General features: G+C 57.5%; 1 protein-coding gene across 1 annotated transcript; it reads left to right on the plus strand.

Moving 5' to 3' along the window:
• The first annotated feature begins 3,610 nt into the window (after positions 1–3,610).
• On the plus strand, positions 3,611–16,063 carry ZNF541 (zinc finger protein 541). The gene is given in 21 exon segments (XM_056326018.1): positions 3,611–4,162; positions 5,122–5,317; positions 5,319–5,342; positions 5,344–5,390; positions 5,994–6,549; positions 6,551–7,318; positions 7,829–7,887; positions 9,304–9,463; positions 10,013–10,176; positions 10,866–11,073; positions 11,075–11,183; positions 11,852–11,904; positions 11,906–11,916; positions 12,381–12,498; positions 12,500–12,524; positions 12,738–12,841; positions 13,400–13,475; positions 13,837–13,893; positions 13,896–13,956; positions 15,182–15,379; positions 15,748–16,063. Coding segments are annotated over 21 exon segments (3,594 nt in total). The 5' UTR covers positions 3,611–3,776; the 3' UTR covers positions 15,962–16,063.
• Positions 16,064–18,593: the final 2,530 nt, after the last annotated feature.

Consider the following 18,593-nt stretch of genomic DNA (forward strand, 5'->3'; position numbering starts at 1 on the left):
CGCCCGCTCCCGTCACGTGACGCCCGCGCGCAGCCGCCCCGGCCGCGGGGGGGGGGGGGGGCGGGGGTCAGCGCGCGTGCGCCGGCGGCTGGGCGGGAAAACGGCGGCGGGAAAACGGCGGGCGGCGCCGAGGGACCTTCCTCGTACACGCTGTAAGGAACGTGTGTGTCCATCTTTCTCCCCCTCCCCCCCTTTCCTTAGCCCCTCACCTCAGCCCCTCCACTGCCGGGGTGGCTGTAGCCCCCCCCTCCCCCCCCCCCCCTTCCAATCCATGGGAGACGCGCAGCCCCCGCCTGCCTCCCCCCGGATGTGTTCCCCTCAGGGAGGGGCCGCCTCTGCTGCCGCTTGCAAGGCTGGGGGCAGGGTTTCCCTCAGGGAAAGCCACCCAACTCCATCCCTGCGGTGGTCCCATAGAATCCTGTAAGGTGGGGAGCAGAGTTTCCCTCAGGGAAAGCCCCCAGCCCCCATCCCTGGGGTGGTCCCACACACTCATACAAGGGCAGGAGCAGTGTTCCCCTCAGGGAAAGCCCCCCAGCCCCATCCCTGGGGTGGTCCCACAGCCTCCTGCAAGGCCATAAGCCTCGTTTCTCCCAGGGAAAGCCCCCTGGGTCCCAATCCCATCCTGGGGTGGTCTGACAGCCTCCTGCCACATGGGGGGCAGCATTTATCTCAGGGAGAGCCCCCCAACTCCATCCCTGGGGGTGGTCCCACAGCCTCCTGCAAGGTCAGGAGCAGCGTTTCCCTCAGGGAAAGCCCCCCAGCCCCATCCCTGGGCTGGTCCCACAGCCTCCTGCAAGGCCATAAACCTCTTTTCTCCCAGGGAAAGCCCCCCTGGGTCCCAATCCCATCCCTGGGGTGGTCCCACAGCCTTCTGCAAGGCTGGGAGCAGCGTTTCCCTCAGGGAAAGCCCCCCAATCCCAGCCCTGGGGTGGTCCAACAGCCTCCTGCAAGGCCAGGAGCAGCGTTTCCCTCAGGGAAAGCCCCCCATTGTCCTTAATCCCATCCCTGGGGTGGTCCCACACCCTTGTACAAAGCCAGGAGCAGCGTTTCCCTCAGGGAAAGCCCCCAGCCCCATCCCTGGGGTGGTCCCACACCCTCATACAAGGCCAGGAGCAGTGTTCCCCCTCATGGAAAGCCCCCCAGCCCCATCCCTGGGGTGGTCCCACAGCCTCCTGCAAGGCCCATAAGCCTCGTTTCTCCCAGGGAAAGCCCCCCTGGGTCCCAATCCCATCCCTGGGGTGGTCCCCACAGCCTTCTGCAAGGCTGGGAGCAGCGTTTCCCTCAGGGAAAGCCCCCCATTGTCCTTAATCCCATCCCTGGGGTGGTCCCACAGCCTTGTACAAGGCCAGGAGCAGCGTTTCCATCAGGGAAAGCCCCCCAACCCCATCCCTGGGGTGGTCCCCACACCCTCATACAAGGCCAGGAGCAGTGTTCCCCTCATGGAAAGCCCCCCAGCCCCATCCCTGGGGTGGTCCCACAGCCTCCTGCAAGGCCATAAACCTCGTTTCTCCCAGGGAAGGCCCCCCTGGGTCCCAATCCCATCCCTGGGGTGGTCCAACAGCCTCCTGCCACATGGGGGGCAGCATTTATTTCGGGGAAAGCCCCCAACCCCATCCCTGGGGTGGTCCACAGGTTCCTGCAAGGTCAGGAGCAGCGTTTCCTTCAGGGAAAGCCCCCCAATCCCATCCCTGCGGTGGTCCCACACCCTCATACATGGCCAGGAGCAGCGTTTCCCTCATGGAAAGCCCCCAGCCCCATCCCTGGGGGTGGTCTGACAGCCTCCTGCTGCATGGGGGGCAGCATTTATCTCAGGGAGAGCCCCCAACTCCATCCCTGGGGTGGTCCCACAGCCTCCTGCAAGGTCAGGAGCAGCATTTCCCTCAGGGAAAGCCCCCCAGTCCCATCCCTGGGCTGGTCCCCACAGCCTCCTGCAAGGCCAGGAGCAGCGTTTCCCTCAGGGAAAGCCCCCCATTGTCCCTTAATCCCATCCCTGGGGTGGTCCCACACCCTTGTACAAGGCCAGGAGCAGTGTTTCCCCCCAGGGAAAGCCCCCAACCCCATCCCTGGGGTGGTCCCACAGCCTCCTGCAAGGCCATAAGCCTCGTTTCTCCCAGGGAAGGCCCCCCTGGGTCCCAATCCCATCCCTGGGGTGGTCCAACAGCCTCCTGCCACATGGGGGGCAGCATTTATTTCGGGGAAAGCCCCCAGCCCCATCCCTGGGGTGGTCCCACAGGTTCCTGCAAGGTAGGAGCAGCGTTTCCTTCAGGGAAAGCCCCCAGCCCCATCCCTGGGGTGGTCCCACACCCTCATACATGGCCAGGAGCAGCATTTCCCTCATGGGAAAGCCCCCCAGGCCCCATCCCTGGGGTGGTCCCACAGCCTCCTGCCACATGGGGGGCAGCATTTTTCTCAGGGAGAGCCCCCCAACTCCATCCCTGGGGTGGTCCCACAGCCTCCTGCAAGGTCAGGAGCAGCATTTCCCCCCAGGGAAGAGCCCCCCAGCCCCATCCCTGGGCTGGTCCCACAGCCTCCTGCAAGGCCATAAACCTCTTTTCTCCCAGGGAAAGCCCCCCTGGGTCCCAATCCCATCCCAGGGGTGGTCCCACAGGCTCTGGGTATGGCGGGGATCAGGGTTTCCCTTAGGGAAAGCCCCCGCTTCGTCCCAATCCCATCCCTGGGGTGGTCCCATGGCCTCCTGTAAGGCCAGGAGCAGCATTTATCTCAGGAAACCCCCCAGCCCCCATTATTGGGGTGGTCCCACAGGTTCCTGCAAAGCCAGGAGCAGCATTTCCCTCAGGGGAAAGCCCCCAGTCCCACCCCTGGGGTGGTCCCACAGCCCTCCTGCAAGGCCAGGAGCAGCGTTTCCCTCGGGGAAAGCCCCCCAGCCCCATCCCTGGGGTGGTCCCACAGGCTCTGGTATGGCGGGGATCAGGGTTTCCCTCAGGGAAAGCCCCCCGCTTCGTCCCAATCCCATCCCTGGGGTGGTCCCATGGCCTCCTGTAAGGCCAGGAGAAGCATTTATCTCAGGGAAACCCCCCCAGCCCCATTATTGGGGTGGTCCCACAGCCTCCTGCAAGGCCAGGAGCAGCGTTTCCCTCAGGGAAAGCCCCCAGTCCCACCCCTGGGGTGGTCCCACCAGCCTCCTGCAAAGCCAGGAGGCAGCATTTCCCTCAGGGAAAGCCCCCAGCCCCATCCCTGGGGTGGTCCCACAGCCTCCTGCAAGGCCAGGAGCAGTGTTTCCCCCCAGGGAAAGCCCCCCCAACCCCATCCCTGGGGTGGTCCCACAGGCTCTGGTATGGCGGGGATCAGGGTTTCCCTCAGGGGAAAGCCCCCAGCCCCATCCCTGGGGTGGTCCCACAGCCTCCTGCAAGGCCAGGAGCAGCGTTTCTCCTCAGGAGAAAGCCCCCCCCGAATCCCACTGCAGTTCCCCAGGCAGCCTTTCCCTGCTTTCAGCCTCTTCTGGGGTGGGGGAAACACTTCCACCCTTTGGCTTAGCACGGTTTTTGTAAGAAGACCCCCTTGTCACCCCAAACGTGCCCGTGGGGTGTCTGAAACGGGGAAGGGGATGCTGCAGGTTTCTTCTCCGAGAAGGTGTGGGTGGTACCCCCAGTTGCCGTACTGGTTGGGGGGATTGGTGAGTGATGTCAAATCATCTCTTCCTTCATTTTTCGTGTGTGTTTTGGTTTTTTAGGCGGCTTGGTGGTCCTCGCAGCCTCGAGTTTTGCTCTGGGTGTAAACAAGACTGCCTTCGGCTGGCTGTAAGGCTGGCAGCGAGCATGGACCAGTACCCCTTCGACGATGAGAATGGGATTCATTTGGAGATGCACCTCCCGGGATTTCCCGAAAGCCAGGAGCTGCTCTGCAGCGAGGCCCTCGACTGCAACCTCTGCCCGACAGCGAAAGGCGTGAGCTACGCGGGGCTGAGCAGCTTGGACGCCGATGCGGCCGGCGACGCTTCTGGAGGCCGAGCTGAACGTGTTCTCCCTCTACCTGGCGAAGGACTGCGGCTCCGGCCAGCTCAGGGGTCAGACTGGCAGCCCTGGCAGCAGGGTGAGTGCGCCGCGCTCCGCCTTCTCGCTTCTTTTCAAGGGTCTCTGGCAGGTGGAAGCGGCTGGGGTTATTTAGGAGCTGCGTGCGGGCGCGGTGCGGAAGGATCTTTCAGGTAAAATAGGTGGATGCTCCAGGTTTTGTCACTTTGAGAATGTTTTAACCTGGGAGATGACGTTCAGATTGCTAAGGCTGTGGAAGATTATAATAATCATAACCCCTCTCTTCCGCAGGAACTTTGCTGCTCTCCTCTTTTCTTACAATTATACCCTAGGCAGGAATCTCTTTGGGTTTTGGCTCTTTTAAGAGTCCTTGCAACCTGCCCTCTGGCTGGAAACAGAAAACGCGAAGGCATTAAAATGATAAATTTGCTAAATACGTTGCGAACATCTTTCCCCGCAGCGGAGGAGAGATGTTCTCTTTAATTCTTTCCGCGTTTCAAACGCTCTGTGAAATGGATTGAGCAGAACGGGCTTTTTCTGGCTCTGCCGTTGCGAGGAGAGCGCCTTGAGTTACACGTTCTTCTGGAGGGAACGGATAACTTAATTGCTAATGGCTGTAAAACTGTAACTAGCAGCGCTCAAACGAGAAAATCAGACTTTCCCCTAACGACTGGGGCCTGTATTTCCACCGGCTCGTGGGTGAGGAACCTGGAATTGTCTGGGGGAAGCCCCGGGGTTATCCCCTAGTCAGACTGCCCTCGGTACGGCACCTCCAGCAAAAACCGTTTGGGGTGATCCCAAAACCTCTTTCCCGAGAAAGGAGGGGGAAGACGGTAAAATTCACGGTGTCAAGGTTCAGACTGGTGAAGGGTGTAACCTGTGCAAGGGTGGAGGTGTCTGGAGACCCCAGAAATTAAGCAGCTGAGCTGCTGCTTTATTTCTTTATTATTTTATTACTACGGAGCTGACGCCAGAGCCACAAATCGTAAGAGGGGAGCAGGTTTGCGGGACTTTCTTACTCGTTCTGGTGCAGATATTCAGCCCGTGAGGCCGGCGCCCTCCAACAGAAGTGTTATGAAAAAAGACGTGTTTTTATTAGCGCTAAAGCGAGAAGCGTGTCATTGCAAAGGTAAATAAAGCGGCTGTCGCTTTCTCCCTTCTTTCAGAGCCGGAGCTTCCCCGCGCTGGCGGGACCGGAGGAGGCTGGAGGAGGCAGCAGCGGATCGGCGGGGAGCGGCGAGCCTCCCCTGGGCCTCTCAGAGCTCGCCGCTGGGCTGCAGCCGCTGCGGAAGGTGTTCGGCAGCGCCAGCGCTCTCAGCAAACACTGGCCTGAGCCACAGCCAGGAGCGGGCTGCACGTCTGCGCCGTCTGCAGCAAGGCCTTCAAGCGGCCGGACCACCTGTACGTAGGCGTTCGGCTTAGCCGGCTCTCAAGAACCTCGGCTCCTGCCGCCGTTTATTTCCCAGTTCCAGAACTCGCAGCGCTCGGGAGCCTTTGTGCCTTTTCAGGCCACCGACCGCTGCGAAGTGAGGTTTACAAACCGACTTCACTACCAGATGCAAATTCCCTTTTCATTTTCCAGAGCAGCCTGGTGTGGGAAAAAAACCCTGGAAAGCATCTATTTCTGCCCAGCTGTGGAAAAATCTGTAACACTGCACCCTGTGGCAGCGGCCGGTCTTGGTCCGGGACTAAGTAAAACACCGTTTGCTTCGTGTTGGACCAAGCGATGGCCCGCGGACCTGCGCCGTCCCTAAAACGTGCCTTTACGAAGCGCCAGCCCGTGGTTTACAGCTTCCCCTTGATTTTGGGGGACACACCCGCCTCATTTTTGCTGTCTGCGCCGTTTTCGACTTGAAAACACGAGACAGTCGTAACGGGCCCATGTTGGCCGGCGTGGCTGCGCGCGCTTGCAGGCTGCAAAGCCACCCCCGTGACCGCCCTGCGCGTCCTGCCGGTGCTTCGGGTGTGCTAAGACACGATATTTTCTTTTCTTCCTCTCTACAGGAGCGGACACATGTTGACGCATCAGAAAAAAACCCCTTTCATCTGCCCGGAACCAGACTGTGAGAAGAGTTACTGCAACCCCCGTTCGCTGCGGCGCCATTACGGGCTGCGGCACAGCTGCAGGGAGGCTCCTGCCGGCGAGGAACCCTCGCTCCTTCCCGCTCCAGGTAGCCAAGGTGGTGGGAAATCAGCGGAGGGACGTCTTCCGTGCTCGGAATCGGGCCCTTTCCCACCCGAAAGTGACCTGCTGAGGGACGTCGTGAGTCAGAATTGTCCCCGTAGGTTGCCTTCCCCTCGGCAGAACACGCGGACGCCGCCTCGCCAGGGCCCAGCCGGGCCTCCCGCCTCGCGTCTGACGGCAGCGGGCTGGCGGAGGATGATTTCTCGCGGGATTGCTCCTCGTGCCAGAGGGGATGCCGCTTCTTCCAGCGTCACAAATCCCACCGAGGTGCCTGTGGTTGCGCCGTGGGAGAACATGGCGATTGATCTCACCACGGTGTCTTTTATTTCGGAGCCTGCGGGGCTGCAGCCTTGTCCTGACAGCACCCTGCCATGTTTTCCTGCCCCCCGAAAACCTGAAAACCCGCTCGAGTGATAACTTTGAGTGCATGAGAAACATGCCAGTGTGTGCTAAATCCGAGAGGAACAGCGTCTGCCTTGCTTGCGAGCCGCCTGCCGCAGCCGACGAGCGTCCGGATGCTTCGCCTGTCCCTGCTGCGCCTCTTAAAGCCAAAGAGGATGCGCTGAGCGAGCCGGCCCTGGGTTGTTTTGAGAAATCTTTCAATCAGCGGAACCCCACGCCTCCTGCCCGCTGGAGAACGCCGAGGAGCCGAGTTTTCCGGAGGTTTCGAAGCGTGACGAGGGCGGGGCAGCTCTTCCCCAAACCCCCGGAGCCCGCTGCATGCCCGGGGCCGCTGCAGATGCCGCAGCAGCACCTCTTCCAGGCCATCGCTGACTCTCCGCTGGCTCCATCCCCACCGGCAGCTCCGGGGGGCCGCGTGCCTGGCAGCAACCTGCTCCGACAGCCACGGCCTGCCTTCGCCTCCCAGCGTCCGCAGCCGACGGGGTACCAAGGGCTTTCCGCACACCTCCGACAGGCCGTTCCCTGCTCCCACCAGCCAGAAAACGAGCTTTCTACCTTGAAAAAAGAGAAGAGTAACGACGGTAGCGCCAAGACAGCCAGGAAAGCGCCGGCGAGGACCGGCTGGTCCTGGCGTCCGCCGGCCAGCCGCAGGGAGAAGCTGGCTGCCCCGAGCCAGGTGCCATGGCGTCCTTCCCCGCGGCTCCGGTGCCGGCGCCGGCTCACCATCTTCAACAGGATTCAAGTACGGCACCGCGCTCTTTCCGATCCGTTCCGCTCCACCCGCGTTTGTATCGCGTTCACTGCCCTCCCACGCGCTTCTCGGCGCTGCTTGTTTGCGCTGGCAGCTCTGGATTCCCCAATAACGGCACTTTACGCATCCAGAGCGCTCTGAAAACATTAATTAATCCATGCCAAAGGTTTTGAAGTAATTGAACGAGATCAAGGCTTGGGTTGTGTCACAACGTGGCCTTTCACCCCGGCTTCTTGAGGCCACTGCGACGGGCCGGTGGCCTTGGCAGGCGGGCCAGTGGCCCTTGGAGTTGTCTGCCCAGACTTCCAGGATTTATTAATGAGCGCTGCTTCGCTGTGCGTTATTTTCCTGGAGAAAACATTCTGTTCCTCTTCTCCGAAACGGAATAACTTTTATTTTTGTCGGTTTTATTTTATTGTTTTGCTTTTGGTTATATTTTCAAGCTTTGCTGGCGGGCAGAACAACAGCTGCCCTCGATTTATTGGTTCTTTTTACCCACAGGGTGGCAACATCTACACCCTGACACACGCAGCGGAGGGAGCTCGCTTGCCGGCTGGCCGGTAAGTCCGCTCGCAGCTCAAGTTTTGCGGGGGCTGGTGGTTTCTAGAGCGTGTTTTAGCACCTTCTCGGGCCCTTTTCCCTCGGGGGCTGAGATTTAATGTAGCCCTTTCATCCGGCCAGCTAATTAATAGGTGTTTAAATTAGAACAAGGAGACTTTCGACCTAATTCCGAACTGGCAGCGGTCAAACCGGCGCAGTGTGGCGGGCAGGTGGCTTGTGTGAAGTGTTGAAGGTGGTTTAGGACGCAATAAGGAACGACCTGAGCTTGTTCTTTCACACATTACAACAACAAAAAGCCCCCAGATTTGCCAGGGAAGGAAAAAAAATGGGGATTTGGGATAAGGTGAAGGGGATTCCCCTCCTTCAAGGGTTTCCCAGCGGGCAGAGGCTTTGCTCTCAGTCGCATTCCTGGTGACCCCGCCAGGCTGCAAGGAGAATTCCTGTGTTAGAATCATGGAGGCAGGCCCTGAATTTAGGTTTTCGAAGCCATTAGCTGATTTTATGATTATTTTTAGAGTCAGTTGGTGATTTAGAGTCAGAATGGTTTCTCTCTGCTGAAGAAAAAAACGCGTCATTCCCTCTTCTTTGGTGGCTGCCCGCTTCCCTTTGATGCCGGGGCCCGCAGGCCTGTGGAGTTTTCTGTCGCTAAATCGCAGCTCTGCCACCTTCCTGCCCAGCCTGGGTGGCTTTGCCGGTTGCTGAGCGAGAAAGCAAGCTGCTCCATGGGGGGAAAAAAGAAAAAAAAAAAGAGATTTTAATATTCTGCACCCTTCTGGGGGAAAAAAAAAAATAATAATTATTTTCTGCGTCCTTCTGAGCAGCGGCGAGGTCCCCACGCCGGCCTCGGGAGGGGTGCCCTGCCCGCCTGTTGCGAACTGTCACGGCTAAGGGAGCTGCTGCCTCATTAAGAATTACTTTGTCACTTTTGAGTGGCAAATTAAAAGTCGTGGCTCATCGTGAAAATAGTTACCTGCTCCAGCTAGCCTTGGTAGTCTGGCCACATGTGTGTTTTTTAAAGAAAAACGCTCCTGGAGTTTTTAAAGCAGATTGTTCTTCCGTGGTGTGGCAGTAAAAAGTTTTATGATTATTTTTGAAGTTGTATACCTAATATTGGAAGTAATATTTGTGCGTTATCGGTTAAACGGGTATAATTCACGCTCGGAAGAGGCGGGCCGCATCCCCTGATTTAAAGCTGCACCTTTGTAACGCCGCTGAGTGAAGCCCTGCCAGGGGTTTCCCTCTAATTAAATTTCTCTCGTTGCTAAACGAACTGCAGCCATTTCCCACCCGAACCGAGCTTTCTGGCGGGAAACACACGCGTGGCTCTAACCTTGATCGCGATGAAATCTCCATTTTAAAAGTGGTTCCACTTTCTAATCTTCATTTCCCATCCTTTATCTCAATTTTTCACCTAGCGACAGCACCGGTGCCGCTCCGGTGGACGGCAGCGGCTGCGAAAGCGACGTTCTCTTCCGGAGCTGCCTTCGGCCCCGTTCCACCGGGAAGGGCCTGGAGAGCCACGGGCGTTTTGGCGGTGAGCGCTGGCACTCAGCGCAAGGGAAGGAGGAGCAGCAGGTACCGGGGGCTGGAATCCTTCAGCGCTTGGCGTTCGACAGGAATTTAAATCAAGGTCCCGAGGAATTTATTTTTTAAACCTCGTGCGTGGTGATAAAAGCTGGGAGTGACTTCCCCTTATCCTGGGAATTTGAGGAAAAGATCCAGGAGCGTGGCGCTGCTGGAGCCCTTCAGTGGATGCTCTTAAATAATTTTTAAAAACGGTGGCGTGTTAGTTTGAAAAGCCGCTTCGCCTGAGTGAGAAACCACCGCAAGCCCCCGGCCGCACCGTGGCACCATGGCCCGGTGCTCGGCTCGTTGCTTCTGTAGCCGATTCTGGGTTTAAGTTTTATTTTACACATCTTGGGGGGAGCTTTTTTCTAGCCAAGAGCGTGAACTTGGGCGCTTGGGGAAACGGGAGCGGGCACAGCAAGGATCCCCGATCCGGGCTCCCACTTAAAGGGGCTTACTCGGCGTAGTAGCTCTTACTATCGTTGTTATTTCGGAGAAAGCAGAAGCGAGTTGTTTGCGAAGCGCTTTGCTGTCCTCATACCCTGTGTTTGTGGTCAGGTGTGCCACGCAGGAGGTGCCAGCCACCTCTGGCTCCCCTGCCGGCCGGAGATGGGAACCAGCCCTCCAAACCCTGGATGCCATCAGGGAACGTGCCGGTGGCTCCTCTGGTCATTCCCGTCTCTGTTCCGGTGTCGGCTACGAGCTTGCCAGCTGGGAATGAGGTGAGCGGCCCGTCGCGTTCCTCCGGCCTTCCCGTGATTTCGTGGTAGCACTGGGCTGGAATCGCTCCCTCAAATCCCACGCAAACGACGCGGCGGCCGTGGGCAGATCCTGGGACCCACGGCCAGAAATTCCTTGGAATAACTTGTTTGTCACCTTGAATTGCACGGAAATAAAAAGGTGGCGTGGGATGTGTCGGCGGTGTGATGTGGGACGGATGCAGAGCCTAGGGAAATGCTCGGAGATTTCCTGGGCGATTTAAAGAATTGTCAAGACAATTGTCCAATTTTTTCCCTTTTCCCTTTTTCCCCTTTCAGCCCTCTCTGACTACAAAGAATTCCAAGACTATTTCCCAATTTTTCCTTTTTCCCCCTTTCAGCCCTCTCTGACTACAAAAGAATTCCAAGACTATTTCCCAGGTTTTTCCCTTTTTCCCCTTTCAGCCCTCTCTGACTACAAAAGAATTCCAAGACTATTTCCCAGGTTTTTCCCTTTTTCTTTTTTCCCCTTTCAGCCCTCTCTGACTACAAAAGAATTGCAAGACTATTTCCCAGGTTTTTCCCTTTTTCTTTTTCCCCCTTCAGCCCACTCTGACTACAAAAGTAGTTTTCAAGCACCTCGGACGCCTCCTGCTTCCTTCCTGGGATGCAGGGATTTGATGTTTTGCTTGGAATTGCCTTGTCCAGGTGAGCGGGAAGGATGGCGTGGATGGGAAGGACCCGGGAGCCAACCTGCACCACCAAATGAAGCTGCCGCGGCCAAAATCCCTTTTCATCCCTCCTCCGGCGGCCCCCGACGCCCCGCCGGGGCTGGGAGGTTGCTACCGGAGCACCCTCCGCTCGCCCACCATCCTGGTGGATCACCTGCTGCGGGACTTGCTCCAGCGCTCCCCCTACACGCCCCCCTCCCATGCTCAGCCCCCTGCGGGAAGGATCCGGCCTCTATTTCAGCACCCTCTGCTCGTCCTCCGCCCGCGGTGATCCCGGCCGGCTGCTCAGCACCGTCCTAGGTAATCCCATCCTCCAGAACGGGACCGGGGGGAACCCGGCTGGCTGCCCTACAGGCTGCAGGAACCGGATCTAAAGTGCTTTCCTCCAAGATCCATTAGAAATCGGAGTGGGCAACCACCTTCCTGGGGGATCCACTCCGGCCGTTTACGTGGGGCAGTTTAACCGTCGCTTTTGGTGACGCTGCTTTTATTTACTGCTATTTGGTGCAAAATTTCCCTTTTCCTAAATATTAAAAAATATATCATGGTTGCACCAAAACAAGCCCAATGTCAACGTGGGGAGGACGCCCGCGTGTCAGCCCTGCGAGCACACTTTCCCCTGGGTTCGGATTCTGCTCCGTATTTTTTTCGGAGGAGAATTTGGGGGGGAGGGGTGTCACCCGGGAGGGGGTTTGGGCGGGTGGTAGGACAAGGGGAAACCTCAGCTGCCCCGGGGGAAGGTTTATGTGGGAATTTTGGAAGAATTTCTTCGTGGAAAAGGTGGCTGGGCTGGCCAGGGGGGGTGGGACTCCTGGATACGGTGCTTAGCAGCAAGGCTTGGTGGTGCTTGGAGCTGATGTGCTCAGAGTTCTGGAACATTCCGTGGTTGCGTGGGCTGGGGGGTGATCCCTCGACATGGAGTTGATCCCTTTACCTGGAGGGACCTTTTTTTTTTTGGTATCTTTCAGGCAGAGCGTCTGGAGACCTTGGCCTTTGTCTCATGAACGAGACCACCAAAGTCCAGCGTCCAGCCGTGAGTCGTGGCGTGGTGGCTGGAGTAATGGGCAAGCGTTGGGGGGCCGCGGGCGAGGAGGGAACCGCCGTTTCGGTTTTATTTAATCTTGATTTTATTGGAAACGCCCCCCCTCCCTCGCGCCACGCGACACTCGGGCGCCGTTTTTCACCTGTGGTCGCAGCCTCCCCCCTTTCCTCCTGCTCCCCATTAGTCTCAAAGCGCCCCCTCACGCCTTTTGCTCAGGTTTTGAGGAAAGCAGAGGAATTTTTCCAGTTGATGGGAGACAAGAGGGTGACGGGGGTGGCGCGGTGACACTCTGCGGGCTGAGAAGCAACCGTGGAAGCTGGTCGTGGTTTGGTTTTTGGGTTTTTTTGGAAGCGGCTGGTGTGCGTGCTGTGTTTATCCTCGCTCGGAGCCCCTGCGACCGCCAGCTGTCGTGATGTACCCTTGCCTTCCTCCCCTCCTCTTCCTCCTTCCTTTAGCCACATCAACATTGGGAGCCAGTTTCAGGCAGAGATACCGGAGCTCCGGTGTGGATCCAGCCTGGAAGAGGACGGAGAGGCAGGGCTCTTGGTGTGGAAGCCCTGGGGAGACATCGCCACTAACCCAGCCCACGCAGGACAGAGGTCTCTCATGCTCTAACGAGCTGCTAATTATTTTTTTTCCCATGCCTTTTCCTGGTCTCCAGCCCATCTGCCACACTTCTCCCCGTTTTCCTTCCGCCTCACCTTTTATTTTTTTTCCTTCCGCCTCACCTTTTATTTTTTTTCCTTCCGCTTCACCTTTTATTTTTCTCTCGCCCCAAACTGACGTTGGGTTGGGTTTCGTTGCGTTTGTAGTAACCGAACTGCTCCACGTGGCCTGCTCCAGCGCCGTGCCGGGGGGAGGAATGAACCTGGAGCTGGCCCTGCACTGCCTGCACGAGGCGCAGAGCAACGTCCTGGTAAGCAGCCGCGCGTCGGCCGCCGTCCCGAGGGCGCTGGGAATCGCTCCCGGTTTTCCGCAGGCTGGAATCCAGCCTCTTTGCTAAACCCACGGAGTTCTTGCACCTCGCCGGAGTCTGCATTAACGCCTCTGGGCATCGCGTCCCCCCGCCTTAATTGATAAAACCAGCTCTTAGATAAATAGGTGATGATTTGGAGAATAATTAACACCGCTAAAGCCCCAGGTCTGCTCTGGACAAACACCCCGGGTGCTCCTCGCCCCGGTTCTGCTCCTCTCCCTGTGCTTTGAGGAAGGGATTGAACGACCAAATCCAGTGGGAGGACTCGGTGTGCGCAGCATCTCCGCGAGCGCGCGACGAGCCCCGAACGACTCCAGCGGAGAGAAATCTCCTGGAGGGGGTGGCAGGTCCCCGGGGGCATATCCCGAGGGATTTCTTCCGTACAACGCTCCAGTGTGGCTTGAGGAAATGTTTCTGTGAGCTGAGGCCATCCTGAAGCACCTCTTGCTTCCCTGGTGGGGAACCTAAATTATTATTTTTTCACGTTAAATCCCGCAGGAGGCTTTGGAGATGCTGCTTTTTGGGGTGCCGCAGAAATCGGGATCTCATCCGCTGGCTGATTATCACTACACAGGTAAACTGGAAGTAACGGTTCTTCCTTCCCCCGGGATGCCAAGTTCCCTGTCTGTACTCTGATGTGAAAAAATTATTTATTTTTTTTTAAAAAAACAACGCTCCCCATCGCTTGGGGCAGTTTTTTGGGCTGGGGGTGTGTGTGTGTGATCTCAGTGACACCCAACGGGAGAAGCGCGCCGAGCCGTACCCTTCCGATCCGCTGGTGGTAATAAGGGTCGTTGCTAATTAATTGGCTGCTGGGTTTGGTTATGGCTTTGGAAGGAGGAGGGATGTCGGGAACGCGGGTCAAGGGCTGCGCTGGCTTTAATTAGGCAGCGAGCGACCTTAACGAGGATCGGCACCTCGGTGTTTGCTGCCAGGTTCGGCTGCTTGGAGCTCTCCGGAGAAGGACCTGTTTGAAGAGGCGCTCGCTGCCCACGGAAGGATTTCCACCTGATACAGAAGAAGGTAAAACCTTTTGATCGAGTGGATCCGGGGCTGTGACGGGATCCCATCCTCCGAAACCTCGCGCATCAGCTCCCCGAATGCTAAAAACACGCCGCTACAAGACGACGTGCCCGATTACAACAGAATATCGAATATCTCCGGTACCAAATACCAGAGAGAATTAAATCATATCAAAACCCGCGCTGCCCACGCGTGCTTCTGGCCCTTCCAGCCTTTTCCGAGCGGGAAAGTTTTGTTTTCTCTCCCATCTCAGTGCGTCCGCCGGGGCTCCCGCGGCACGGTAACCGGAGAGGACGGGAAAAGGGAAAAAAAAACCCCACCAAAACCCCCCTTTTAGATAGTTTTGTTGTGTGTCTGTGCCTGCAATATTTTGCTACGGTATTTCCATGATGGGTTGCTTCTGTTTTCTTGCAATAGATTCAGACTAAGAGTGTGTCCCAGTGTGTTGAATATTACTATATCTGGAAAAAAAGTGCTAAATTTGCCTACAGTCGAGTCATAGGAAAAAAGCTCAAGAGACACAAGGTGGAAGAGGCTGAAAAAAAGGTAGAAAAAACTGCCGGGGGTGCCCGGGGTTCGATTCCGCTGCCACTTTCCCAAACTTCCTCTGGGAATAATCTGGAACCGCAGAGCATCCCACAGTCGGCGCCGAGAACGCGCTCCTGACTCGTTTACAGGCAGCATTAATTCCCGAGGGCGGGCACCCTTGCCCGTTTAATTAATTCCCGATCCCTTCCTAACGGTAACGAGCCCGTTGCTCTCCTTAGACTTGTCGCTGAGGGTGGCCAGGGATTAGTCTGTGACTCGGAGCCGCTCCCGGCCTCCAAACAGGAGTTTTGGGCACAGAAATAGATATTTGGGGTTTTTTTATGGTAGAACTCTGCGCAACCCCGGATCAACAGAGCTCAGGAATTCTATGCTTTAACCCTGTTTTTTTGCTTTTTTTTATTTTTTTTGTGGAGGAAAGTGCCATTCCCCTTAGGGTGGTGTAAATAATATTTATTTTTTCCTTCAAGGCCTGTGTTGTCACCCCGATTTTTGGCTATTTCAGCGCTCGGAGGACTTCACCTGGGCTCATGCCTTTTCGCGCTGGACGCCACGCGTTCCAGCCGCCCGAGCCGCGCAGGGATTTTTCCAGCTTTTTTTTTTTTTTTACCATCACTACAAGTAGCATTTTTTACCGTTTCAACTATTTTTTTCCCCCCCTACTTTAGCAACCCTCACCGTTCCGAAGAGAAGGAAAAAAAATTAATTAAGGCCTCTCTGGTTTACAGGTTGTTTGGAACCCGAAGCGGCTTTGCCTCCTGTGGAAGGAAGACGGGAAAATGAAGTGGAAGAGGGAGAAAAAGATGCCCCGCGACGCAGGCAGCACATCCCACCGTCGGGACGAGGCTCAGTCGCCCAGGCTGGAAGTGCCGACAACCGGAGCATGTTTCCCTGCAGCCTGTGTGGAAGGTAGCTAAGAATCTTCTAGAAACCTGCCGCATTTGGCCAAAAGGGATTGAAAGTGATGGAGTTTGTGCCTAGGGGGACGTGGGGAAGCGGAGCTGCGAGCGCCGGGAGGGCCGCCCCTGCCCCTTTTGGCCACCTTGCGCTTTTATTTGAATTTTACAACCAACTTTTGACCCAAATATCTGTCTTGTTGAAAAACAACGCCGACGTTCCGCACAGCGGCGGCACGAAGCGCTGGAACCCCTGCCGTACCACGCATCAAAATAACACAGAAATTCACCAAAATAGAAAGAACAAAGCTTGTTTAACAGTGTTTATCGTCTAAAAAAAAAAAAAAAATTAAAAATCCTGGTTTGTTTTCTAATTTCCAGGGTATTTGAGAAGATAAAAGGGAGGAACGCTCATATGAAGAAGCACCGCCCGCAGGTGAAGCCGCCTGAAGACGAAATGGTTCCAGAAGCATCTGGAAGCGGCGTCGAAGCTGGACAAGACCCAAAGGCTGCGGCTGCTTCTGCTACTGACGGGCAACAGGATTTTGGAGCAGCCACCAGGTTCGTTGGTGCAGGAGAAAACCCCAAACTCTGACGTTCTCTGGCCTTGGAGCCCTGGCGGAGTCGCACCGATCCCAGAAAATCAACCTGGGCTTTTTCCTGCTGGAGAAAACCACCCGGTGCGGAGAACATCCACGAAAAGGGGTTTGGGGAAGAAAAGCTGCAGCATTGTGCCCGGCACGTGTTTTTTTTGAAAATGGATTTGGGTTTTCTCAGCGTTGTTTGACGGAAAGAGCCGTGGAGGCATCGCGCCGGGCGCCAAGTGCGTGGGGCTGGGGGAGCACAGCCTGTTTTTTTGGGACTGAAATAGCAAAATACAAATCCCGGGAGCAACTTCCATCTGCTTTTGCTTCCAGGAGTCCTTTGCCTCCGTCTAAAACTCCCGCTGAGCGCCCTCAGCCCGTGCTTCTGGGGCAGAAAGAGGCACAACAGGGAAATTAATGAGAAATCGCCGCCGTCGCGAACGCCCCGGTCCTGTCGCGAAGCCCCGTGGCCGCATCGGGACCTCGCGCGTGGCGCTCCCCCGAGCCCAGCCGCTTCTGGACTGCCCTTGCCTGTTACGCCAGCGGTAATTAAACCATTAAAGTTCGTTATGTTTGATTGCTGGCCTGAACCTGCGCCTGTTCTTAGGCGCACGCCGCTTGGTGTGCGGCCGCATCACTGACGCTGCCTCGGGTGCCGGAAAAACCGAGGATTTGATTAATTCAGCAAAGGAATTTGATAAGAGTCGTGTCTCTGCTGGCATTAGAGGGATAAAAGGCGTTTTCCTTGTTGCCAGGCCACAGATTTTCATGGCTTTTCTGTGTTTTTTCCCAAATACTCACATCCAGTATGACCCGACGCGTATTTCAGTTCCGTTTTCCTCTTTAAAGGATGATCTCTGGGGCAGTTCCTTCACCCAACGGCAGCTTTGCGGAGCGTTGATCGTTTTCCTTCTGCTTCCCCCCCAACCCTTGTATTTATAAAAAAAATCAAATCAAAAAACTTTTTTTATCTGATCCCGAAGGGAAAGCAGCCCGCCTGGCGAAAACAAGGCCGGGCTTTTCCATCGCCGATGTTTCGGCAGGCGAGGCGGGCTGCGCGTCTCGGCAGCAACGCCGGGGAGACGCTGCGCGGCTGGAAGCGCCCGTTTCCTTCCAAAAAGGAAAGAAAAAAAGGAAATAAAATGGGGTGTGGCGGGACGAGCACTCTGATTGACGGATGTTATGGTGCTGAGCTGCGGCGATGAGGCCTGAGTTGGTTTACGCGTGGAAAAGCGCTCGTGGGCTCTGTGGCTCGCGCCGAGGCGGTTACCCCAACGCGTAGGTGGGATTTGGGGATAAAAAAATAATCCCTTGGCGGCGCTCGGGGTGGGTTTGGTGTCCCTCCACGCGCGTTAGCGCAGGGCTCTGTGGCGAGGATCGTTACCCCCTCCTGACGACGTCCAGAAAATCAAAGTTTTGGTGCAAGAAGAGATTTGGTCCAGGTTTTCCGGCGCCAGGCCGGCTCGCCGGTGCTGCAGGGCACTCTCGCCGGTGGCGAAGGCCTGCTCGGGCGGCGTGGCAGTGGCGGGGATGGCGAGGAAGTGCCGGCTGAGGCCGCGCCACGGGCCGGGAAGCGGTGCTCGTTATTCTTCCACCAGTCCAAGGGGTTGGTGCTGCGCTTGCAGAGCGGTTCCCACGATGTAATTTTCCAGCTGCTGGTGGATCTCCGGCATGCTCTCCGTCGGATCCTTCCCCAGCAGGATATCATAGGGGCTCTGCGGCGCTGCGCTGCGCGCTCTGCTCCTTGGGGGGCAGGGGGCTGGCTGTTGCCCTCCCCCCCCCTCGGCTTTGTAGTCCCAGCAGAGCGTCCAAAAGCGGCCGCCGGCCGGGGGCCTGGGGGTTGGAGATCTGCGACAAGATGGTTTGACGCGCTGATGGAGCTCGTTGCGCAGCGCCGGGCTGAGGAACCTCAGTTCCTTGAAGCGCGGGTCCAGAAAGGAGGCGATAACCGCCGGGTTTTCCAGAACTTTCTCGTCCTCCGCCGACCCCCAGCACCGCCTCAGCTCCGCCCTGATGTTCCCCACCACCGTCCGGATGACGGCGCCGTGCCGGCTTCTTCCGCTTGCTGCCCGATGGCGGCAGCGACGCCGTGGACACAGGGCAGGAGGGAGGAGATGGAGGCGTTCTGCTCCTCCCGCAGGAAGGCGACGGCGATCCTGACGGTCCTCAGCACCCCCACCAGGTCCTGCAGGAGCTTTCCACTGGCCATCGGCCAAGCGCGGCGCGGCCGCCGCGCCCTCGGGGTGCTCCTCCAGCACCGCCATGACGGCCCACTTGAGCTCCAGCAGGCTCTCGCACATCTCCGCCGTGCTCAGCCACCGCGCCTCCGCGTCCAGCGCCAGGCTCAGCCTCGTCCTCTTGGTGGCTTCCAACTTCCCGTTCAAGGACCCGGTGGCTTTGGCGTCCTGCTGGAAATACCGCACGATGCCGCGGGCGGCACCCAGAGCTTCCCGGACCTGCTCCACCTCCAGCCCCGCCGCCACGCAGCGGTGCAGGGTGCGAGCGGCGCAGCACAGACCGCTCCAGCCCTGCGGTTGCGCCGCGTCCGCCGCCGCGTCCCGCATCACGCAGAAAACGGCTTTGCCGGACGCGCCGAATTTGGAGAGGACAGCGCACAGCCCCTCACCCGCCTCCCCTTCCCCC

This window comes from Falco biarmicus (genome assembly GCF_023638135.1).
Source record: "Falco biarmicus isolate bFalBia1 chromosome 22 unlocalized genomic scaffold, bFalBia1.pri SUPER_22_unloc_5, whole genome shotgun sequence".
In the NCBI taxonomy this organism is placed as follows: Eukaryota; Metazoa; Chordata; class Aves; order Falconiformes; family Falconidae; genus Falco; species Falco biarmicus.